The sequence below is a fragment of the Malus domestica genome, chromosome 13, assembly GCF_042453785.1.
Source record: "Malus domestica chromosome 13, GDT2T_hap1".
Lineage (NCBI taxonomy): Eukaryota > Viridiplantae > Streptophyta > Magnoliopsida > Rosales > Rosaceae > Malus > Malus domestica.
Window position 1 is genome coordinate 5,711,287 of NC_091673.1, and position 24,981 is coordinate 5,736,267.

At 37.5% G+C, this 24,981-nt stretch overlaps 3 protein-coding genes across 5 annotated transcripts; all 3 read left to right on the top strand.

Moving 5' to 3' along the window:
- The first annotated feature begins 258 nt into the window (after positions 1 to 258).
- On the top strand, positions 259 to 1,873 carry LOC103451922 (protein JINGUBANG-like). Its single transcript, XM_008391368.4, has one exon. The coding sequence runs from the start codon at positions 394 to 396 to the stop codon at positions 1,699 to 1,701; it is 1,308 nt and encodes a 435-aa protein (XP_008389590.1). The 5' UTR covers positions 259 to 393; the 3' UTR covers positions 1,702 to 1,873.
- A 13,281-nt stretch (positions 1,874 to 15,154) lies between these two features.
- LOC103451921 (uncharacterized) lies at positions 15,155 to 19,261 on the top strand. 3 transcript variants are annotated; one of them, XM_008391367.4, is made up of 7 exons: positions 15,155 to 15,616; positions 15,901 to 16,037; positions 16,338 to 16,354; positions 16,486 to 17,045; positions 18,039 to 18,119; positions 18,510 to 18,572; positions 18,923 to 19,261. In XM_008391367.4, exons 1-7 carry the CDS (start codon positions 15,563 to 15,565, stop codon positions 18,992 to 18,994), a joined length of 984 nt encoding a protein of 327 aa, XP_008389589.2. In that variant the 5' UTR covers positions 15,155 to 15,562; the 3' UTR covers positions 18,995 to 19,261. The 3 variants fall into 3 exon arrangements, with proteins under 3 accessions (XP_008389589.2, XP_008389588.2, XP_017192624.2); XM_008391366.4 differs by having other exon boundaries at positions 15,156 to 15,616; positions 16,338 to 16,387; XM_017337135.3 differs by lacking the exon at positions 18,039 to 18,119 and having other exon boundaries at positions 15,172 to 15,616; positions 16,338 to 16,387.
- A 4,107-nt stretch (positions 19,262 to 23,368) lies between these two features.
- Positions 23,369 to 24,343, top strand: LOC103451920 (zinc finger protein 5). The gene is given in 1 exon segment (NM_001329019.1): positions 23,369 to 24,343. A coding segment is annotated over 1 exon segment (792 nt). The 5' UTR covers positions 23,369 to 23,418; the 3' UTR covers positions 24,211 to 24,343.
- The last annotated feature ends 638 nt before the right edge of the window (positions 24,344 to 24,981 follow it).

The window sequence follows — 24,981 nt, forward strand, 5'->3', positions numbered from 1 at the left end:
AAATTTATTTCATATTTTTTTTTAATTTCATATTTTTCCAATAACTTCTATTTCAGCTGTAGCACCAGCAAACAAAGCCAGTGGCATTCATCAAATCGTACGTGAACCCATAAATCCTTGACCAATTATTAGGCACGGCCAATTGATACGATAGGACATCTCACTGCCATCCTAAACCAGTACCTACTTTTGGTGGAAGAACCTGGCTTTCTCTTGAAATTATATATTATATATATAATAACCTAGCGTCTCAAAAGAAGGTACATGCACATTTCGAGACTCGATCGACAAATTAAGCTTCTCTACGTTTCAGGTCATTTCGATCTCTGTATAAGAATGTAAACTCTATCATATAGTTATAGCTACGTTTTCTCTATTTTCCTTTTCACTATTATGGGACTTGTTCCTTTCCCCTTGCCCTGTCACACAAAAGAATCTACTGAAGAATCCTTAACCTCCAGCTCCACCACCTCCGGTCTTCACTCTGAGTCATCAACCTCCTCCTCCCTATCGTCCCAGCCAAGTCTCCCTTCTGTTCCTTCTCCTCCTTCATCAAAATCCAACCAATTAGAAGTAATGCGATCCCCAAGTGTTCACCACCACTGCATAGCCACCCTCCAATCCCAGTCATACATCTGTACCTTAGCCCTTTCTGGAAACTTCTTATACAGTGGCTCATCCGACGGCCAGATTACAGCGTGGAGTAGTATCCTATCACATCCTTCAAATCCACAGTACAACAAGGTGGTAGCCACTCCCAGCACTGTAAAGTCTCTGGTGGTTGTTGGGAGTGGGGACGACCGCAACAAGCTCTTATTCAGTGCTCACCAAGACCATAAAATCCGAGTCTGGAAAATCAACACGACCGACACGCATGAAAAACTAAAATGTATAGCCACACTCCCAACTCTAAAAGACCGTGCCACAAGCTTCTTCTTCTCCAAGAACTACGTGCAAATCCGGCGCCACAAGAAGTGCACCTGGGTGCACCACGTCGACACCGTCTCCGCTCTAGCCATATCCAACGACGGGTCGTTTCTCTACTCCGTTTCATGGGACCGGACGCTCAAAATATGGCGGACTTCCGATTTTAAATGCTTGGAGTCGGTGGGCAACGCCCACGACGACGCCATCAACGCCGTAACTTTATCACGTGACGGAACGTTTGTATACACCGGCGCCGCGGATAAGAAAATAAAGGTGTGGACGTGGAAGAAAGACAAGTCAATGTCAGTAAGGCTTGTTGGAACTCTAGAGAAGCACAAGTCAGCTGTGAATGCCTTGGCTTTTAACTCCGACGGGTCCGTGCTGTACTCCGGTGCCTGCGACCGGTCGATTTTGGTTTGGGAAAGAGATGGTGGTGAGGACGGCGGTTGGGGGGACATGGTGGTGGTGGGTGCGTTGAGGGGACACACAAAGGCGGTATTGTGTTTGTCGGTGGTGGCAGATTTGGTGTGTAGTGGGTCGGCAGATTATAGTGTTAGGGTTTGGAGGAGATTATCGTCAGGGCTAGTTGGCGATTATCGTAATAGGAGTTATTGCTGTTTGGCTGTGTTGGAAGGTCACAGGCGGCCGGTGAAGTGTTTGACTGCAGCTGTTGATAATACTGATTCTGATTATTCTGGTGATTCTTATTCTGTTTATAGTGGCAGCTTGGATTGTTATATTAAGGTCTGGCAAATACGGGTTCCCTTTTCATAATTTGTATTTATTTAGGTTCTACAATATTTTTTTTTGGACTTTAAACAATTATTTATTTATTTTGGTTCTACATATTATTAGAGTGAGAACAAATCCTCATGTATATAGCTTTCCAAAGCTGTACAAAACGATCGAGAAAATAAAACTAGTACTACAAAGTTTGCGTTTGCCATTAACATGTACATAATGCTGCTATTTCCACCAAACTAACTCATCACATGTTTCCAAAAAAAACAAAAAACTTACTCATCACATTATTAATGATTACTTTTCTAAGCAAGTGATGAATTACTTGAAATTAGGTTAGAATCCATTGAACCTAATTTTTTAATAAGTAGTACAGTTTTCCTTTTCTTTGTTACATGTGATGATTCTCGAGATGGAATTTTGGTAGACAATGTGATAACCCGATCTAATCAATTGATAATATTCCTCTTAAAGATACCTTATTTTACTCATGAACTTTTGGACGATGCTAAAGAAATCAACTATTTAAATCAAATTTTGTAAACTATATGACATAGTTATTAATAATTTGATTATTATTTAAGTATTAATTAACGTGCTTATTTCTTATTAACGAAACATCACATAATTCGGTCTAAAAAATTAGTCTACCTAACATATTTACTTGATTTTTAGAAAACATGTCAAACATCCATTGCCCCATTTTCTTGAAACACCCCCATCAGCTGTCATGCACGTTGAAACGCTAGCATACTACTGCACCCATATACAATGTCTTCTATTCGAAGCTTTTAATTACATGAAGAAAGCTAATTAAGCGTTTTTAAATACTTCTATATTTGATAAAGTAAAATCACCACTTTCAAAATTCCACCTAACCTTCGGTTCAACCTACCTAACGTAGGTTTAAATATTTGAAATATATTTTGCAAATGAAGAAGTCCACAATCTGTCAAATCCTGCGTAAGTACGTGTTGAAAAATAATATTCGATTAGTTGTTTGAGAATGGACGGAGAAACCATTTAACCTAACACAATATCATATAATAGTAGAAAAGATTAATAATATTAATTATACAAGTGATGCTTACGTTCCTGTTCATAACAAAGTTCCTTAAACCTTGACATTAACCTACTTCTTAACTTATTAGAGATTAATCCTCTGTATATCAAATTTAAGTAACTGCAGTTTGGTGCCATATATTTTATGTTTATGAGGACAAACATTAATTAAACCTAGTGGCTCAATTATTGCTGAGTTTTATTTGTGTGTTATTTTCACATTCTCATTTTCTTTTTCAAATCTTCTTTTTTGTTTATTTTGGGCTGTTTGGCTTTGTTTTCGGACATGTTTGAGAAGACGTTTCGAGTCAGCCAACAAAGAAGGAAAAAAGAAGTATGGTATGAAGTCAACAAGTGGTTTGACTTTTTATTCCTTTTCGTTTCGGTTCCTAGTCGCTTCCTAGTCACACTTCCTACGTTATCATCTCTACCACACAACAATCATGTCCAACTTTAACCCACATTCTCATTGCACCGCAAATTCCTCTCTTTTGTCCTAAAGATTGAGATGAGGAATGAGACTAGTTAGTCCCCACCTCCAAATCTACCAAGAAAAATTTCCTCATAAGCAAAGGAAAACACAGTAAAGAGACAAAAAAGATGAATACTTCTGCACTGGTGCGATCTTATGTAAAAGATTATACTCACGAGAGGATTTTGACTAGTGTGGGACGGCTCATAATATGGACTGGAGCATATGATCGTTGGCCCCTTAATAATTGAATTTATGGCTAAGTAATCATAACGGTCATAAATCTCTGTCCATTTTATGAAATAGTCCATTTTATAACTTTCTTTTTTCCTCCCTTGTAGAAATTATTCTATTTAGTCCATTGATGAGGGTGAATATAATAACGGGTAAGCATAAACCAGAAATGCATGGTTCAAAGCTCTATTTTTAATCAAAAAAGAAAAAAAGAAAAAAAAGGAACTGTAGTCTTTTGGTTTAACTGGTTTTGAAGTTCAACAAAAGAAAGAAAGAATTAGCTAGGGTTGGAGTAAATTTGTTGTGGAGCCCGACATGTTGTGGAGCCCCTTAACATTTCTCTTAATCTTTATGCAGTATGCTACTCCATGGCTCCCCCAAATTTATGAAAAGAATTAAATTTGATTCCAAAGAGTATGACTTTTTGGGTTGGCCCAGGAAATGGAATCATAATCATAGCCGTGGTAAATGTATTAACATGATGATCACCTTCTTCTTGTAGCTCTGGAAGATTTTAAATTCAGCAAAAAGTTATGTAGCTATATATATGAGAAGTCGATTAATTAGCCTCACATGCTGATGCTTCCCCTTCTATATATGGCTTAGCCAAAATTCTTGTACATTCTTGCTCTTCAATCATTTTTGTAAAGTTCTTAAATCTCTGTAATTTAACAAAACGGGGTTAATTGCATTGTAGAACCTAATTAACCCTTACACCATATGTTTTACTTAATTAAGTTACCCCCTTCAACTTTGTACAAGTTCGTAGCTAGCAAGCAGAAAGAAAAGGAAACAAAAGGTACTTAAGTATCTGGTCATTTTTTATCGATGAGATGACAGAAGAACTGGCCTCAATCAGGAGCTGAAATCATCACCTTGAGCTATTAATCTGGATCTGTTTTATCCAGCTCCTTTCAATTGCTTAATTATCTTCAGCTTCCTATGGTCCTAACCATAATCATTCAGTTTTGTAATTATTCTCACCGCAATCAACATCTCATGATTAGGGCAAAGATGACAATTAATATATATTAGATAAAATCCAGTGATTCAGTCATTTTATCTGCCTTTTAACCAGTCCTTCTCATTTCTGTAACTCTACCTTCATTGTACAGATGAAACTTTGTTTTCTAACCATATACGGATCATGACTCATAATCATATAGGAGCAAATTATGCCCAATATGTAATAGAACTTATACAACGTAGATATATTGAATCGAATTGGAATGTAATAATTTGTAGCAGATATCTAATAAAAGGTAAATATATAGAAAATTAAGTAATTAAAGGCTCGTTGAATAACCATTTTGTTTTTCTATTTCAATTTTTTATTTTTGTGCGCTTTCACTACAAAAAGAAACGACTTAGGAGACAAAAAGAATTCATGTCTTAAGGACAACGTTCGTCGCGAAGCAATTAAGGCAACAGACTTCCGTCAGGTAAACTTGGTCACACAAAAGCTGTCCTAAAATATGTTTGCCGACAGATACAAATATTCATCGGGCAAGATGCAACCTCTTCATATCCACCCAATAAATATCTAGACCAACAAATATCTAGTCTAGTTTAACGGGTATTCATTCAATAGAGCGTTCGGGAGAGGCAATATTGTGGTCTCAGTAGAGCACCCTTGTTTGGTGGTCTTGGTAGCACACCCTGGTCTAGTGGTCTCAGTAGAGCATCCTAGTCTAGTGGTCTCAGTGGAGCACCCTTATATGGTACAACACCGACCACTAGAGAGTAGGCCATTAGAGAGCTGATCATTTGGAAGAGGTGGTCTATCATGTGTCAAAGAGTCTCCTCCATCCAACAATGTTGACCTAGTCCTAAGTCAAAGAGTTTTCCCTCACAATGATGACATATGGCAAGAGTGGAGCAGAGTTATTTTAGAAACCCGCGTTAACAATTTACTTTTGAAAAGGGAAATATCTACCAACAAAAAAAAAAGAAAAACAAATTAAGGAACAGTATAAAAAAAAATTACTTCACAAGCACAAAGCTAGCAATGTCCAATTAATTAAGTAATATTTCCATCTTAAAAAAAAATTAACAGAAAAAGAGGCAAAAGATTGTAAAGGTAAAAACACAAGCACATTTCTCCGGTGCCCTACTCTCTCTCTTCTCTGTACAGTAAAAAACATCGCCTCTCTTTTAGCCTTTTAGGTGGTCGAAGTACAATACAACAAAAGGGTTATTAGATCAAAAACTTTCTGGAGTTTGGAGAGAGAAAGTCGACAGTGTGATGGTATAGCATTGTGATAATTACCTATCCATGTGGAACAACAAGTAATATCAGATATCAGCCATCAAATTTTCTCTTTAAATCTCTTCACTCCCTTCAACGCATAAAAAAAAAAAAAAAAACACAATAACCACAACAAGCTCAGCAATAATCATCATGTCTTCTTCTCCCCTCTTCCTCTCATCATTAACCCCTCCTCACTCCCATCATCATCACCAGTGCTCCTCCTTAAACCACCCACCAACCCCACCAAGACCACCCTCCACCTCCAACTCCACTCAAAGAAAGCGAAAGAAGAAAGCCAGAGAGAGGTCAGACCACTACTAGATTGAGAAGATATCGGTTCACTCAAGAAGAAGAAACCCTAGCTAGCTAGCTAGGGTGCTTTCTCCCCTGATCTTCTTCTTGGATCGATATAGACTAGCAGCAGATTTTGATGTTAGTTTCTTTCTTCTCTTGAGATCTCTTGGGGAATTGAAGCGTTGTGGTCCGATTGTTTGCTAGATCAAGCAAATCTCTACGCAAGGTTGAAAGTTTTCGTCTCTATATGAACGATGGATTGCTTTTAATTTGTTGGTCTCTTAATTGGATTTGTATGTATGTATATGTATGTTTTGAGCTTTAAAGTTTGGTTGATTGAATAACTAATATACCATATATGTTGTGTTGTGTGCTGCTTATGCTGTAAAAGAATATATTATGTACGTTCTCTCTAATTTCTCTCTCGATTGATCTCTTCCTACAAATGAATATTGTGATCTATGAATCTATGGTTGTTATTTGTCACCTGTTGGATGCTATTGGATTCAATTTTCGAGAGAGCTGTCGCGTATGCCTGCACATCCATCGAGTGATCATATAAGCTGGATCCGCAATATATTGATTACATTAGGGTTTGTTACTTGTTCTTCGTTTAGGGGCCTCAACGTATCTTATTCAAATTTGTTTTCTGACCTAATACTTGGACTGGAAACCGTGAAGGTTTGATTGGCTTAATTAGTCGATCCTTATTAATCTTGATTCATCGAATTTCCATCTCTACATATTTACAGAGAAAAGGAGAAACATGAATGGTTCACGTGATTTCCACATTTTAGACCTCTAAATCTCAATATAGATCCTAGCACAGTTTACAGGTATACTTAAGGAAGTATTAATCATTAATTAGGATTCTTAATCATGACATTTTTTGAAGGACTGACTATGTGCCTTCTATTTCCAGCTTATATTTTCTCCATTTAGTACAGCATGATGGTGATGATGATGATGATGTGACTCCATGCACATGCATCTAACGCTAGCTAATATATATTTAGTTAAGTTCTTCAAGCCGATGACTGCATGCATGATGTCATGATTCCTTTTCTCACGGTTGTTGCTCTCCGGTGATGATCATATAATTGCGTCATGATATGATCATCAATTAGTGTGAGCTAAATAGTTTTGCTAACTAGTTAATTGGAATCATTTTATTACATACGGTCGTCATCCTGCTGCTTTATGGCGTGTTTACCAAACCGGAATGGAGGTAGAAGAAAATGAATTGAATTCTTCTCCAAGTGATTCCGGCGTATACCAAATTTTGGGAATGAAAAAATTAGTGGACTCCATCCAAAATCAGTAATTGAATTCTTGATATCCCCTGAATCCAAACACTGACTTGAAGGTGGTAATTGAATTCCTGAAGAAAGCCAACATCCGGAATCAAACTTCTCTACACAAATTGCCCTGCTTCTCCCATCTGCCTCCCACGATTCAACCACCCAAAGCACACACCCATCCCCACCATTAACCTGCACAGACCACCTCACCACCTCCCAAACTGCCAAGACCTATCACCCACTGACGAAGTTACAGAGGGACCGCCCCTTCGCTCGTCTAAAATCGCCACTGAAAGTCCGGATTCCGCCCCTCAAACCTTTCGAACCTGCATGAAACTGGGTATGTTGCTGCATTTATGGAAGGTTTGCTGCTACCTTTCAACAATATGTCGCCTGTCGAATTTAGAAAATTAAAGCTTAGACGGAGAGAATGAAAAATAGCTAGAGAGACTGAGAGAGAGATAGGACGTTCTATTAGCTGTTTTACCGACAAAAATTGATGACGACCCACCACCGGATGAGCTGACATTATCACACCACCTGTACGGCTTTTCTGTTAAATGATTGGTCCATCAATATCAGCGTACTGAGAGATTCACGTCTGAAAGTCTCACCACTCAAGCTTTCTCTTAGATTCCCGGAAAATGGATACCAAATTCTCGCAATCCAAACAAAAGGCTGATGCGGAAGCTGTGCTTCGGAAATCATGGTACCACCTCAAGCTATCGGTAAAGCACCCGACCCGGGTTCCCACTTAGGACGCCATCGTATTAACGGTGGCGAGTGTGACAGTGCTGAACTGACAGAGAGAACGAAGTGAAAAGGAACTGAAAAAAAATTGAAAAAAAATGATGATGTAGAGAACGGTGGGTTCTAGAAAGCTGTTGGGAGACTTATTTCAGTGTAAAAAAATGCATCAATATTTTTCAATGGTGCCAGCCAACCAATATTTTCCAATATTTTCCAACGGGAATTGTTAATATTCTAATAAAACTATATATATATATATATATATATATATATATATATATATATATATATATGTATATGTATGTATGTATTTATGTGTGTGAAATTGTATTAAAAAGTTATGAATTTTTCTATTATTTAGATTAAGCGGATTTTAGTAATCATATTAATTTTCATTCTTATTCAGGTGAACTGGTAAACAAATTATATGAATTTCGTTTCATTTTTACTCCGATTCCAGAACATTTAAGTAAACAGCTTCAACAGGAATCCGATTCTGACTCCTCCTCAATCTAATTCCTCTATTTTGATTACGGTTACGTAAACGCGCCCTTAATGAGTCCGAAGAGTGGAAACGGGAGAACTCTGATAGAGTTATAAAAAAGAGTTTTTGAACTTTAATTCTTAAAGAAGATTAAAATTCAATAAAAACCTGATGTTAGATTGGATATTGATTTTAGTCCTCTAATGTGTATTTAATTCAAATTTATATTATATTTTTGTTTTAATATTTAATAGATATCTTATTTAATGTCATTACATTAAAATTAAAATTATTTATTATTATACACATTTTAATTCATTATATTTATTTTACTTCCTCTAATTAGTGTACTAAATGATCGTATCATAATATATTTTACTAAATTAGTGTACATAAATGTCTGTACCTAAATATATTGTAGTGAATCAGTGGCACTGTCACAACCCGTCCCGAAAATGTACATTATTTAGTTATCGTTGATGTGAAAATACTAAAATGCCCTTGAGCGTTTGTGGCATTGTGGGACTATGTGTGGTTGAGGACCAATGTGTTAAGTTCCTATTATTTTGGAACCAATTGGAAGTAAGGAAAATGGGTTGTTTTGATTGGTGACCCAAAAATCTGGACCACACATCCTGTTTCTCTCTCTCACTCTCCCGTGCTCTCTCTTTTCTTTCTCGGTTTCACTCTCTCTCATTCGAAATGGTACGGACAAGCACCCAAGACCTTTGAAACTTCACGGATTGTGGCCAAAATTAGTACCATTGTGTTCGTGAGGACCATACGAGTTCAAAGGTACCCATTTCAGGTAAGAACTCATTCAATATCACGTTGAAAATTCAAGCTCCGAGTTGAGCACTATTCATAAACTTTTAAATGGTTATGTTTTAGGACAATCCAAGCTCATAGCGAGCTTAGTAAGGTCCCAAGGAAGCTCGGATTGCTTCGTTTGAAGGTTTTGGACGTCGGGATCGTGTGGACGAAGTTTGGCCGATTTTCTTGGAATTCTCCGGTGAGATTCCGTAACTTCTAGAGCTTTAAATTAGTATTGTTAATGCACAAAATCAGTGAGGATTTTGGTGCAACATAAAGTGTTAAGTTTGTGACCTTCGCTAGATTGCTCCGGTCACTAGTATGAATAAGTATGTAAATGGATAGAGATAGGAAAGCAAACACAAGATGTACGTGGTTCACCCAGGTTGGCTACGTCCACAAAGTAGAGGAGTTCTCATTAATTGTGAAGGGTTTACATAAGTACATAGGTTCAAGCTCTCATTTAGTGAGTACAAGTGAATGATTTAGTACAAATGACATTAGGAAATATTGTGAGAGAATGATCTCTATTTATAGAAGAGAGTTTCTAGTTTCATTCTGACATTAACACGTGTCGTGTTGTGATTGGCTTCTGATGTTGACACGTGTCACGATATGATTGGCTTCTGATGTTGACACGTGTCACGCTATGATTGGGCTCTTGGTTGGATGGAAACTTTTCTGAGTCATTGACTGTATAACGTTGACCGGTGCTTAGTAGTTTCGGGATTGGTCAAGTATGGTACAAACAGGGCTCCCCAAAGTTCCCGAGTGAGGGAAGTTCCTCGGTTGGGGACTTGCTAGATCCAAACTATTGAGTAATCATGAAACTTCTAAGTACCGAAGTGTGGTATCATTTTCACTTGCCTTATCTGTCTCGTATGTAGATGTGGCATCTTCTCTGGAAGTACTTTTCCTCCATCCAGGGGTGGTATCTTTAACCGATGAAGATGCACAAGGTAATGTATCAATTTCACTTGAATCTTACTTGTAGTTTCGGGCTTGGTCAAGTGCGATACAAACCCTATAGTAGGAGTCCCCCAAGTCGCCAAGCTAGGAGATTTGCCGAATGAGGTAACAGACAAGGTAAGCAATCAAACTTCCAAGCAAGCAACCTGGATCGAAGGTTCGACTTCGGCTTCCGGTTAATTGTCTCATTCTCCTTGTGTCGTAAATAGCACCAAGGATAAGGAGAAGCAAATGGAGAAGAGATGATATGAGATACTTTTTCTTTTGAAGAAATAACTTTCCACAAGCTTATTCTTGAACTGGGCTGGAAGGTTTTCTAATTTCCTCCAGAGTATAAGGCCGACTCAAGAATTTGAAAGTCAAAACAAGTCCATCAAATCTAAAGTACGTTCGACCTTGATGATATAGGATACTTTTACTTTTGACAAAGTAGTGGATGTATCGGCACGTGTTCTGTTACGCTTGTCTCTTTATGCTTCCTTGTATCCTTCTCACTTGCCATATCTGTTCTTCAGGTAGATGTGGTATCTTCTCTGAAAGCATAAGATGTTGAAGATGAGTACTCGAGAGCAATGCCAGGTAAATAATCAGGCAAGAGGTTCCAGGCAGTCAGTTCCTGACTGGAAGTTTAATTCCAAGTGCTGACTAATTGCTCTTTTTCTCCTTGTTTTGTAGGTAAGAACAAGGCCAAAGGAAAAGACAGGGAAAAAGCATGATATGGGATACTCTTGCTTTTAACCCTGATGATATGAAATACTCTTGCTCTGATGTGGCTTGTTTGCAGAAGTATTATCGGGAGGAAAAAAAGCTGAGTATTTCGAGAGATTCTGCTGAGAGTGCCCTCTCGGATGTGAAGAAAAGTTGAGCATTTTTTTATTTTCAGGTTTGCCTGGTTGTGGAAGATGGAGGTCGACATATATTGGAGTCTCCCTAACAACAAGTAGTAGTGTTATTCCTTTACCCTTCTTGGTCATAGCAATGTAGTGGGAGCTGCAAGCTTCACGTGTTTTAACATTGTCATAGCACTTTGAAAAAGTGGTATATGGTATCTGGAAAGCTGATGTTGCGTGTGAAGATTGCGGATAAGCTTTATCCAAGGAAATCTGGCTCTCGAAGTTCAAAGAGCGGTGCCTCTTCGATTTTCGAACAAGCAATCCTGTCGGGGATCTGGCTCTCGAGATTCAGATAACTGTGCCTTCTCGATTTTTTAGAAAGCAATCTTGTTGAGAGTCTGGCTCTCGAAATTCGGAGAGCAGTGTCTCTTCGATTTTTGAGAAAGTAATCATGTTGGGAGTTTGGCTCTTAAGATTCGGAGGGCGATGCCTCTTCGATTTTTGAGCACGTAATCCTATTAGGAGTCTGGCTCTCGAGATTCGGAGAGCGGTGCCTTTTCGATTTTTAAGAAAGCAATCCTGTTGGGAGTCTGACTCTTGAAATTTGGAGATCAGTGTCTCTTCGATTTTTTAAAAAGTAATCTTGTTGGGAGTCTGGCTCTCGAGATTCAGAAGGCGGTGCCTCTTCGATTTTTGAGCAAGAAATCTTGTTGGGAGTGTTTTCTCAAATGTGAGTAAAGGTTGGGCATTTTTGCCAATCTGCCTTGCCACGGAGCATGGAGGGTAACACATATTGAGACTTTCTAGTTATCAAGCAGTGATGTTGTTCCTTTACCCTTGTGGGTAATAGTAGGGTAGTTGGACCTTCAAAATTTATGTGTCTAAACTTTGTCAGAGATCTTTGGCAAGGTTATCTGTGGTACCCGATGAGTTGATGTTGCGTGTGGAAAGTGGTGCCTCTTCAGAATCCGGAGAGTGGTGCATCTTCGATTTTTGAACCAACGACCATGTTGCCCTTTCTTTTATAAGGGCACCAATTGCGTGCAAGAAGTACATTCAGAGAGTTATTGCTTATAGGAATTTTCCCTTTACTTTAGAGATTTATTGCACCTCATTTCTCCTTCATCATTTCTGAGAATGTCTGGCCCATCCGACCGTCATTTTGACTTGAACTTTGGTGAAGAGGCAGCCATGCATTCTCAAGACAACATATGGCGCTCATCCTTCTTATCCCCTACTGGTCCTCTTACCATTGGGGACTTTGTTATGAATAATGATATGACCGCTGCGGTGGTGGCCATGAACCTTCTCACTCCCAAAGATAACAGACTAATTTACAAACGGTCTGATGAGTTTGCTGTTAAGGATTCTCTGGCTCTCAGTGTTCAGTGTGCAGGTTCTATGTCTAATATGGCCCAACGCCTATTTGCTCGAACCCGCCAGGTTGAATCATTGGCGGCTGAAGTGATAAGTCTCAAAGAGGAGATCAGATGGCTCAAGCATAAGAATAAACAGTTGTGATGATGCACAAAACCGGAGGTCTTGGAACAACGTAAATCCGACCGTGAATCTGCAAGTAATGTATAACACAAGATGTATCTTGGTTCACCCTAAGGGTTGGGCTACGTCCACACTGATTATGTATTTATATGAGAGGTGAGGGGAGTGATGGAGCTCTGTAATGTGAGAGCTTTGAGAGGACGAATGAGCCTTAAGAAATGGCCTTTCCTATTGTGAGGGTGAAGGGTCCTTTTATAGAAAAATGACTCCTCACCTGTTACATATTTGCCTATTCCTTTATCACATAATTACATTTAAGTCCCCCGAGTATTTGTACGAGATCTAAATACGAGGCCCTAAATATGGTATAAACAGTAGTCCCCCAAGTCTTCAGTCAAGAGAGTCTTTTGGCTGGAAACTTGAAATTCAGTCCATGTGTGGGCCGAAGTAACTAGATGTCGTCTACAACCGATACTCGATATGAGGCGGTGCCCAATCTGAAATGATGCTCAACTAGAAGTAGCACATGTTGCGAGGCTGCTCAGCTTGTGGCTTATGTTGCCTTGGTTGGCTTGGCTTGTGGCGTTGAAGGTGAGGGAGTCCATTTTATAAAGCTGAAGCAGCTGCCGTTAGGAATATTGCAGAGGGTTTTTGCCCTTTGAAAATTGTCTTGGACATGGTGGTCTTAACTTCAACGGGTGTGCTTCTTGGGTGTTGGCAGGTAACCTCTGGATCAGATCTTATAACCATTCGAGAAAAATTGAGGATCGCACTTCCACGTGCACCAGAAAAGCAACTTCAAGGAATAAACACCCACATGCAAAAGCAAGGAATAAAGGGAGGCTTTCCTCTGCGAGAGCACATGCCATCCCACTACAAGGTCCCAGCAGCAACCAGGCCGAAAACAAAAACAAAAACAAAAGCAAAAGCAGAAAGTAAAAGCAGAAAGCAAAAGAAGCAGACATAATTGCGGTGGTGATGGCATGCAGAAAAGTGAATTATAGGCGTGACCTATTGAGCAGAGGGTCGGATTTATTTTTGAATGATATGATTTATTTTTCTTATCTTTTCGGAAACATTTGTATAACCCCATCAGAGGGTAATAAAAATAAAAATAAAAACGGCAAGCCCAAAATAATGGGCTGGAATGTTATGTAGAGGGTGAAGACCCATATGCCCAAAAAAGCCAGGCCCTCTATTATCACCAACCAGGTGATCAAAAGTACGTCCAGTACTCCAAAAATTATTCGGCAGCCTGCCGCTATTATCATCAACCAGGTGATCAAAAGTACGTCCAGTACTTCAAAATTATTCGGCAGCGTGCCGCTATTATCACCAACCAGGTGATCAAAAGTACATCTAGTACTCCAAAATTATTCGGCAGCCTGCCGCTATTATCATTAACCAGGTGATCAAAAGTACGTTCAATACTCCAAAAATTATTCGACAGCCTGCCACTATTATCACCAACCAGGTGATCAAAAATACGTCCAGTACTTCAAAATTATTCGGTAGCCTGCTGCTATTATCACCAACTAGGTGATCAAAAGTACGTCCAGTACTCCAAAATTATACATGAGCATCACTCATGTCAATCATACATAAACATTCATGAGCATCACTCATGTCAACATTCATGAGCATTACTTATGTCAACATTCATGAGCATCACTCATGCCAACATTCATGAGCATCACTCATATAAACATTCATAAGCATCACTCATGTCAATCAGCTTCGAAAGCTTCATTTACAGAGCTCCAGTTTCGAGAGCTCCAGCTTCAAAAAGCTTCATTTATGAAGCTCCGACTTCAAAGCTTCATTTACAAAAACTCAAGCTTCAAAGCTTCACCTACAAAGCTTCAATGCATCGTTAGAGATTCAAAATTATTCCCTTTTCTGCATCATTAGAGCTTTGTAGGTGAGAGAGTCCCTTTTATAGAATAAGGGCTTGCTCCTCAATACATAAATGATGGGCTAGATTTGATGATCGCGGCGAGGCGGTTGCTCAGCAAGCGGCGATGCTCTCTAATGATGGTAAGGGAGTCCCTTTTATAGAATAAGGGCTCGCTCCTCAAGTTTTGAATAACTTCACCTTAAATTTTGCATAACTCCTCACTTTAATCATTGAGATTAGAAATCAACAGTAGTAGTTTCTGAGTTTTTCTACCATCAATTATTTTGGTCATTTCATGAAAATCTTCATCGAAGAAAAATAAAATGATAAAAATACCTCAATTTCTATCAAATCATTTTGGTTTTAACAGAAGAACCAAAATAATTGGTGGTGAACAAACTTAGAGACCATTTTTATTAGGGAACTTTAACGAAAGTCTTACAGTACTGTTCACTTTAACGAAAAAACATATTTTTACACTAAAAAATCAATCCTGATGTTATTCACTTTACCTTTTATTTTGTCCTTATCGTTAAAACTCAAAGTTTTCAAACTTTTTTCATTAATTTTTTTTGTTTTATTATGACTTTTTAAGCTAAAACGGACATTTTCAATTTTTAATTTTTAGCCTTTCATTTGAAAAGGGGTCAAAACACTGAAAATGGAGGTTTTGATTTGTGGAAGGAAAGATTGAGACTTTGAGTGCGCCAGTAATCAGACGGCTCGTATTGGCCGATCAATAACAACACCAATCTCTCTCTGATTTTCCCGATTCCGGCCTTTTGATATTCCTCTGCAACGCTGCGTCATCGTTTTCGATTCATTTCGAATTTTCGACCCAAAAAACACCAACCTCTCTCTCTCTAACCCTAATTGCTCCCCAGACAAGCAGACAAGCAGGCGCTTATCAATCAATCTCCCCGAGCTTCGCTTTGCCTGGCATCGGCTATCGGATTAGGGTTTCTGCGGCGGTGATGCCTTGCAGTAAAAGCTTGATTAGCTGATTGATTACCTAGGGTTTCTGATTTGAAACTATGTCAGGGAATTCGAGGGGCCGAGTCACCATTACGCTTGGGCGCGGTGGTCAGGTATCCAATTTCTCATTTTCTCCTGTACATATATTTGTGTGTGTTTGTGTCTGTGTGTGTATATATGTATGGGTATGTATATTGGGGGATTTATAGAACTAAATAAGCATACTTTTTGAGTTAGTGAAGAGAAAGCATAGAAACATGAAGTAAAGTAATTAAATTTTATGCATTTACTTGTATTTACTTGATTATATATCAACAATTGGTTAGAGTTTGAAGGTTTTTTTCTTCCTGGTTTTCTTGTTCTTGAAAGTGCAATGACTTGTATCACCATTTGACAGGTAGTGAAGAGGTCTGTTTCGGGGTCTTCATTAGCTGATCATATACCTGCGGCTGGGACCAAGCGTTCTGTTAGAGATAGGTTAGGAAGTAATGTAGACGGTGCTTTGTCGCACGGAAGCCTACACAACAATAAACGGTGTGACCCTTGTTACTTAGAAAGTTAAATTTTATCCGCTGCTGAAAGCTACCGTTGCTTTGGAAATATTGTCATGTCTGACTCAGTGCTTGTGTTCCTATAGATTATACTATTGATATGAAATTGAATAACATGTCTATCGAGTTAACTTGAAATATTGGTGTAAGTTTCAAAATTTGTGTATGAGTTGGAAACAGAGCTAAGGGGATTTTATATGTTTAGTTCTTACATCCAGTGTGTCAGAAATTCCCTAAACAAGTCATAATTTCAGTTTAATTTATCATCATACCTTTTTTGCAGCCAGCGAGGAGACAATGGTAGGTCAAGTTTGAGTTCCAATGGCTATGATGGTAATAATAAGTTTACTCCAGAGCAATTGAAAAATTGCTGCATTGCTGTATTTCTGAATTAATTTCCTTTTTCTAACCTTTACCTTTAAATCTCCAAGATGCACACATTGGTAAAGGTGATCTTCGAATTAAACTCATGCAAAAAAATGAGTTTAGACGAGCTCAGAGTGATGATGGTCATAGGCATGGGGACCTCCGTGAAAAGCTGTCAAAGGCAGCTCAGCGCCCTGTTACTGGCCATGACCCAGGTCAGCACCATTCCGAAATAAAAGAGACTAGCTTTATGGGCCGAATTCCTTCTTCAAGGGCAGATGATTTGCCTCGTGTGGATTCATTAAGAAATTCTTTTTCCCCTTGGACACTGGACCATATAAGACGAAGATCCCCAGATAGAGTTGTAGTCACTTCTAGGGGTCTCTCCCCTCCGAGGAATCCCGAAGAATTGCAGAGAAGGCCAGTAAGTAGGGCATTTGATGATGTCAGATCGGTTCCATATATGAGCAAAGATGTTCTAAATGCTACAAGGCCTGCAAGTACAGCTCCTTTCATGTCCAGTTCTCCATTGCCTCCTGTATCTGCGAAGCCTGTGGCCCCACCCCCACCTCATTTGAGCCAAATTCCTCATCTGAGCAGCATTGTACAGAAAAGTTCATATGTGGTACATGCTACTTGCCTTTCGCTATTTTCTTCAATTGTATATCCAAATATGCTCTGCATTTGTAGCTGTATGTAATAGTAACTGAATTGAATGTCTAAGAATAAACTCTTTAAACTTGTCTATGCTTATAGGGCCAAATTGTGTTTTCAGCAATGCTGATCTTATCGTCATCATTTTCATGCCTGTATCAAAGCTCCCTCCCTCTCCCTCCCCCCAAAACACACACACACAAAATTAGAACCTTTTCTATCTTACATGATGCAAAAACTTGCTCTGTTTGCATGATAAAGAAAACAGTGGTTAGGCAGTTTGTCAAGATTAGATAGATTAAGTGACTCAATTTCTTGCTGAAATTAGATCATTGAATTTGGAGAGGTAAGTTTGTTTAAAATACCAAAACCTATTAAAAGTTGGTGCTGTTTTCTAGAAAATTGGTCCATCACCATAAAAGCTATTTGTTAGTTTATAGTCTGAAATACTGACAAAACTACTAAGAAAGCAAAATGGAATTTGTTAGTCCATGCCCTTATGTTGCCATGCATTTGGAGGATGAGTAATCATGGTATGTGGTTTTAGATGTAGAGGTCCAGTCAAGCCATAAATTCGAAGCAGATACCAGTTTAAAGAGTTTGTGGTATGTTTTTGAAGACCACCAAAATATTCATTAGTAGTTGTAAGGTTAAAATTTTTAATGACATGAGAAATTGTGCCATGCTCGTGTCTCACCTGTGTCTATGGCAGCTATTTTTTAGCCTTGGTTCCTGGAAGCAGTAGGAAATTAAGTACTTTTCTATGGCTGTATACATATGATTTTATGCTCTGTAATTATAATTACCTAAATGTTGGCTATGTATTAAACTATGTATTCTTCAGTCTGTACCTGAAAGTGATATTCTGCTATAGAACGTGTATTATTTGACATGTTTCAAATTTGGATTGATAACCACCTCAGTTTATGGGCTTAGGAACTTTCTGGGTGTTTGGTGTTTGCAGAGTGATGAACAACAGACTGTAGATGGCTTGCTACATACGCTGGGGTTGGGAAAATATGCCATTATTTTTAAGGCTGAGGAAGTATGTTGCTTCATATCGTTGTTTTCTAATTATTTCGTTGGTTACAATAAACCTGAAATTCATGAGCATTTGGCCTGTAGTTTTATAATTTATCTAATGCATTTTTTTCCGTTCGTAAGTTTATAGATTGTTTTGCATTCAGTGAAACCCTTTTTTGTTTCTTCGGCATCACACTTTTTATGCATAGCGCCACTTGTTTTATAAGCATTGTTTCTAAACCATATAAGTGAAACAGCACGTGCTTCTAAAATAATGTTTGGAAGTGTTTTAACCTTTATCAGAATTGCCCATATGGCTAACTTTTGGAGTTTTGGTGCTTGCTATGGACGTAAATAAATTAATAGCTTCTCTCCGATTCAACTTATAATTGATATATCTGATCTTACACAGATTGATATGACTGCATTGAAGCAGATGGGAGAAAATGATCTCAAAGAGCTGGGAATACCTATGGTACTTGCCTTTCCCCCGTATTCTTTTTTTTTCTAGTTTACTTTTTAAATGATGTCCAACTTAGGTGTTTTATGGGTTTTGTTGCTTAATCCTACTTTATTAGTTTTCCGAGTAGTATTCTGTTGCATGCATTGGACCATCTAGTAAAGTGTCTATTGTGGTACTTGTTCAAATCCCCACCTTTATGTATATGGCCCCTCGTCAGCAGTCTGGGTGCGTGTCTGTGTGTTGCCTTGTGACCTTTGGATGTGGGTTGTGAATGTATTAGAGGTTCTCGTTTTAGAATATAGAGGTAACCTGCTCGAAATATAATGCATTGATGGTTCTTATGAAGATCGATTTTGTTGCAGGGACCTAGGAAGAAGCTTCTTCTTGCCCTCCTGCCTCGTTCCAAGCGGCCATCAACTACAAATATACGTTGAAAACCAAGATATTTTGGGGCCATCAGTTACTGTTTGGTGATTGAAAGCGCATATTAGAGAGCTATTTTCTTTATGAAATGATCAGCATGTACTTGCTCTCAATCGAGGTGTTATAAACTGGCCCTTCAACCAGTTGCCACATTTTTGGATTAGAGATCGTTGTTGGTTTATATAGTAATTGATGGTACCAGAAATTTTTTGAGATGTAGAATGATTTGTCCCTTGCTCTTTTTCCCCCTTTTAATTGGAAAATTCGATTGCTTATAAGTTTTCACCAACAACTCCATGCATATGATAATACACCACCTTGTAAGAGTTTGTTAAAGACTACTTTTTATAAATACTTTTGCTCATAACTTCGTTTTACTATAAATATGTGGAAATTTTTATTAAAATTCAATGGCTTTTTGAAAAAAAAAATTAAATAAATAAAGAAACTTCGAATTGCTTCTCCTAGGAAACGCTTTTATAATCTGTATGCACTTTTAACATTTACATACTATACATTGTGAGAAGCGATTTTGATTGTCAAAATGCAGTTTTAACCTTTCGAAAGTAGTGACATACCCACAGCAATTAGAATACTATTGCAGTTTAAGGTGCAGAATATCAGAAGCTGTGACAGACTTCAAAATAAGAAACTCCATGCTAGATATTCAAATGCCCCAACTAATTTAGTTTTGGCTTCCATCTATCCTAATCATATACATACCAAGCACCTGGAAGTTGAACGCGTTATGTAAAGACGAGTTATTGCATACTATATACACACACATAAGATGTCGGCAGTACTTTCAGATTAATATTTGGACTTGGATAACCTGCGGCTGAAAAATGGCAAGAAGTCAACCTTCCTTGAAGAAAATTGGAGTTTTATTATAAAATAATTGTTATCATGGAGGGTAGCCGATCAAATCTCTTATAAGCATATGCAAGGTCCATTCTTTTTTTGATGTGGAATTCACTATCTACACGCATTCTTACGTGAGACGAGTTTTTAAGCCTATGTATGGTTGTTGGACGTCGCATATAAGACAACCTACTCTGATACCATAGAGAAAGTTGGGTGAGAGTAGCCCGATATCTTATAAGCACATACAAGATTTATTATTTCTGCTACGTGAAATTCACTCTCAACATAACTACTCTAAAAGCATATTTAAAAACATAGTTACAAAGCTATGTACCGAAACAAAAAATAATACCTATTTCTGCTGGTGCATATTCTACTGCTCATCATATTGATCAAAGTTCAAATCATATGAAGTTTCTTCTATCACTATCAGTACTGGTTTTTCTTCAAACCCTAATGCAAGATTAACTAGGAATACAATTAATAGTTTAAAATGATAAAGGCATGTGTTTATACTGTTGTGGACCACTTATATGAAGATAAGTTTTCCCACACCTGGCTCTTTCCTTGAAATGACTAAGGCGGCATCAGTTTGGACTCAGGCTTGCTTCCCAATTTCCCATTACTTTCATGAACTATGTCCAAGTAATGCTTGAATTAATTATTATATGAAAATATGGGTGACAAATTTCTAACCAAAAGGCACTTAATCTCTAATGCATTGGTTAATTTGTTTATGCAGCAGGTAGCCACGTAACTTCCTTTGTACTCCGGTGGCTTTTGGATTCAAATTCAGTTGTACCAGCTATAGAAAGTCTTGTGCGTAATTATGTGTATACATTGGATGACATAGAAAAAGATGAAAAGAACTTTCGTGCAACTGTAACATCAGTTAGCAGTATTATAAACGAATCATATGCTGTTATTAACTTTTTCATATAACAATGTGTAAATACCTTTAATTAGTGTATTCCCGTCAGCATGACATCCCAAGTCTATGGAAAATTTTATCCTCAAAGGACAAACATCCAATCCGATTAACTACATATATAAACTGTCACTCTCTCATTTAACTTTAGTAGTCCTGATCTTTAATTAAACAGGTAATCCATATACTATTTCTCATGACGAACTACTTGGCCTCAGTCAATTTTGGTTTTCTTTGTAGATTATTAAGATAAGAGAGAATATTAGTTTGGGAAGTAGTCCAGAAGGGGAAGCAAAGCAATATAGGGTAGTGGATGGAAATAGGTGTTTTTTTTTAATAGGGTGGTTTAGGGGCCACCATTTGTGATCATATATCAAGTTATCAAACATGAACCGAATTATGGACAAATCAAATGGAATTATATGAAATCAATCAATCAAAACCAACCCACCATCTCTCTATGGTCTGATTTTTATTCCACAAACTATTGAAAATGATTTGATGACAGCATGTCTGGTTGGAATTGTGAATTCTTCTCCCAAAAGCAGGAAAAAAGATTTGGAATTTAGAAAAAGAGAATATGGCTTTTTTGATTGAGCACACCGATATATTTTAGATTAAGAGGAAAGAGAGTTCGACGAAGCCACACAATGGACAACATAATTTAGTATCGAATCGTCATCTACGAGATTCGAACATAAAACATCTCACTTACAAATGAGAAGGAATACCTTAGACCATAGTACTGAGTAACAAGAGAATACGATTTTAGAGAGAGAGAGAGAGAGTAGAAAGAAATAGGAGAGAGAATTTGATGAGCATGAGAAAAATATCAATTGGTGGAAGAAGACTAAGTCCACCATGAACAAGATCTCAAGTAAAGACAACGGAATAACAACACAATATAAGTTTATAAAATCTGTATAACCCAAAGCTACAAAATCTGGGGTCCAAACAGAACACCTGTCCACCCCAAATGCTTCTCTTAATTCATAAAAATAATATTTAGATGATGACTTGCTTCACCTGAAAACATATGTTTTTTGGGTATAAAAAATTAAGGTTTTGCCTGCTTTCACAAGATATGGCCAGATCTCATCCAAGACCCTAATTAGTATATATGCTGACCTCATTGCCCACTTCTTAAATATTCCCTTTGTTTAGCAACTAATCTGCCTTGCTATGTTCCTATTAAGTATATATTAATTCAGAAACATGTTCAAAATACACATATTTTAATTGTGTTTGTTGATTTAGGATAATCATTCTAATTACCAAGAAGCTTCATTTTAGAGCTGATTAATCACAAAGCTACAGATCCCAGAATTGTATATTAATTACATTATTGGTTTCCTGGAGTGGATGGGACTGGGCACCAACACCTGTAAAATAAACTATATTTTAATGCGCTTTAAAAAAAAAAATATATTATGATTAGGGTTCTTGGGTAGATGACAATACATGAATCCACTCATGACTCATTAAGTCGTTGTAACATAATCTAAGATATGCATTTGAGTACAGTGAAAAAGATTTTGTTGGTTGTTGCAAAGTTAACCTCCTGTTTCTTTTAAAAATTCCCATCTTTCTTTGACTTTTGTTAATTATGTTCATTGTAACTTTAAGCATGGAATAAAGGTTTTTAAAAGACATATAATTCTTTACTTTGATATAAGACATTAAAAATCGATAGAAGTTATCCTCGAAAAGATTTTCCATTTCAACAAATCACGTGCAATTAACCCTTGCTTCATAGTTTTGAGTTTATTCACCGTCAATCATTTTAGTATTTCTATGAAAAATCTCATTCAAATAGAAAAACAAGTGGAGGGGTTGATTGGACAAAAAGTACCCTCAATTTAATAGAGATTTTTCGTAGAAAAACTAAATGATTGACGGTGGACAAACTCAATGATCATTTCTATCGGTTTTAATGTCAAATACCAAAGTGAGAAGTTATGTCAATCTTTGAGCCATTTTGGCTAAAAAAAACATTTTTAAAATGCCTCAAGTGGGGGTTTATGTTGGCATGTTTTATATATTCTAAGTGCTATATTCTGGTTTAATGAATAAACACTTGAGCATAACTAAGTTGATTACGCAATATATCTTTCTTATATGTCAAAATTTTAAAATCGCTCTCCCCAGAGTTCAAAAATTCAATTAAAAAATTGCTCGAATAAATAAATAAATAGATTATTTCATGTTAACAATGAAAACGCACATAAATTAATCAGAACCAAACAAATAGACTTCTTTCTTGCTTAACAATGAAAACGTACAGTATGAATCCTTTGATGATGATATTGGAGAAAAGTTGCATACTTTTCCAAGTGTGCATCTACTCCTACTGTTCTACATCTAACTTAATTTGAAAGGGATTAAAAAACTGATATTTGCATGAGACGGCTTCTCCGATCTGACTTTTCTTTTTTCTGTCTTTTTTATTGGCGCCTGGTGTGCATTTCTTAATACCATTCATGAGCATTAAAAAAACCAATATAATTTGAGATGCAATGCATCGTTGGAACCCATAGCGTTTACTATAAAAGGAAGAGAACCCAAACAACTAATCCCTACAAAACAACCACTCAAAATATCTTCTTCCTATATTTTTTCCTCCCCCACATTACAAAATTAGAAATGCAATCGAAAACCTATTCCGCAGGATCCTGTGTTGAGAAGAAGCTCAGGCTTTTCGGGTTTGAACTGAATCCACGTAGGAATGAAGAAGCCTCCATCAAAGGAGGAGGGTCATCAGCAGAAGGTGGTGGGGATGAAAGTGTAAATTCATCGAACTCTGTCTCACATCCGATAAAATTGGAACGATCTAGAGAGAATGAGAAGAGCTCAACAAGTGAACCAGATGACAAGAAATTCGAGTGCCAATATTGCTTCAAGGAGTTTGCAAATTCACAAGCACTCGGTGGACATCAAAATGCACACAAAAAGGAGAGAATGAAGAAGAAAAGGCTCCAGCTTCAAGCCAGAAAAGCCAGCATCAACAGTTACCTCCAGCCTTTCCAAACCTTCCACCACCATGGTTCTACAGCGGCACCGTCGTGGTTCTACGACCCTTCCTCGTATCTCAGTTCTGACCATCCATTCACCCTTCACGAAGAGTCCCGGATCAGTTTCATCCCGTTCGATCAAAATTATGGGTCGTCGAGCGGGTCCCACTCCAAGGTTTCCAATTGGTATTCCATGCCACCTCAGCAGCAGTTTCCTTCTTCCCAGACAGGGGAACAAGATCATCTTACAAACCCTAATAAGTTTACGTTGACGCAAACGGACAGATCGGGAGAAAGCAGGCCTGTCGTCTTCATGCCTTCCCCTTTGTCTGCTTCGACTCATCAGAGCTGTAAGCCGTTAGATCTTCAGTTAGGGCTCGGCTCGCCGGCGAAGATTCAGAGATCTTCTAGAAGTGAGGTTTAGCATGGTTGTTCATTACAAACGCTGCCATTTCTTCTCCAGTAGTTTGAGATTTTTTATTTTTTTATTTTAACATCTTCCAACTTGAAACAAAAAAAAATATATGGATTGAATACTAACTCAGAATTTAAATTCAGATTTCTTGTGTACGTGGATATATAACTGGATATTACACTTAATTCTGTTCTCAAGTTGTAATGTTAAAGGGGTTTTTTTTCTTATCGTTTAAATTTGATATGTTGATATGGAGAAAACCTGATATTCTTTATTTGTTACGTGCGTGCTATATATAGGTTTTCTTTTTCTTTCTGAACTATCTAGATTAGCATCCCTAAAACAGATCTAATTTTTCAAAAAAACCTAGTGTAAAAGTGAAAGTTGATTGTAGTCACTTGATATCCGACTCAATTTTCTATATATGACTCAAGGAGTCAACTAATTACAAAAATTATTTTCTTTTAATTTCAAGTGTGATGAACTAGGTCTTAGTCTAATAATACTTCTTTTCTATCGCTAGAAGTTCTTCATCTCCGTTAATGACAACAAAGCAAAAACAAACAAACAAAAATCGTGCGCCGCACAGTAATTTCTTTCAACAAAAATAAAAAACTTCGAAGTGAAATATTTCAAATAGCATAACAACAAATTTTTTAGTGCGATTGTGGTGTTTTCGCAACACTCTCATTTTATAAAACGTCTATTTCTCTAACAGATCTATGAAGCATATCAATTGCCGTCTACGTACAATATTATAACGTATGGATTAGTGACATT

What these genes read in the sequence shown, in the direction of transcription:
- LOC103451922 (XM_008391368.4), top strand. Translation starts at nt 394, where the DNA reads ATGGGACTTGTTCCTTTCCCCTTGCCCTGTCACACAAAAGAATCTACT.
- LOC103451921 (XM_008391366.4), top strand. Translation starts at nt 15,563, where the DNA reads ATGTCAGGGAATTCGAGGGGCCGAGTCACCATTACGCTTGGGCGCGGT. An exon ending in CGCTTGGGCGCGGTGGTCAG is followed by an intron (nt 15,617 to 15,900) that starts GTATCCAATTTC and finishes ACCATTTGACAG; the next exon opens with GTAGTGAAGAGGTCTGTTTC. An exon ending in GAGTTCCAATGGCTATGATG is followed by an intron (nt 16,388 to 16,485) that starts GTAATAATAAGT and finishes TAAATCTCCAAG; the next exon opens with ATGCACACATTGGTAAAGGT.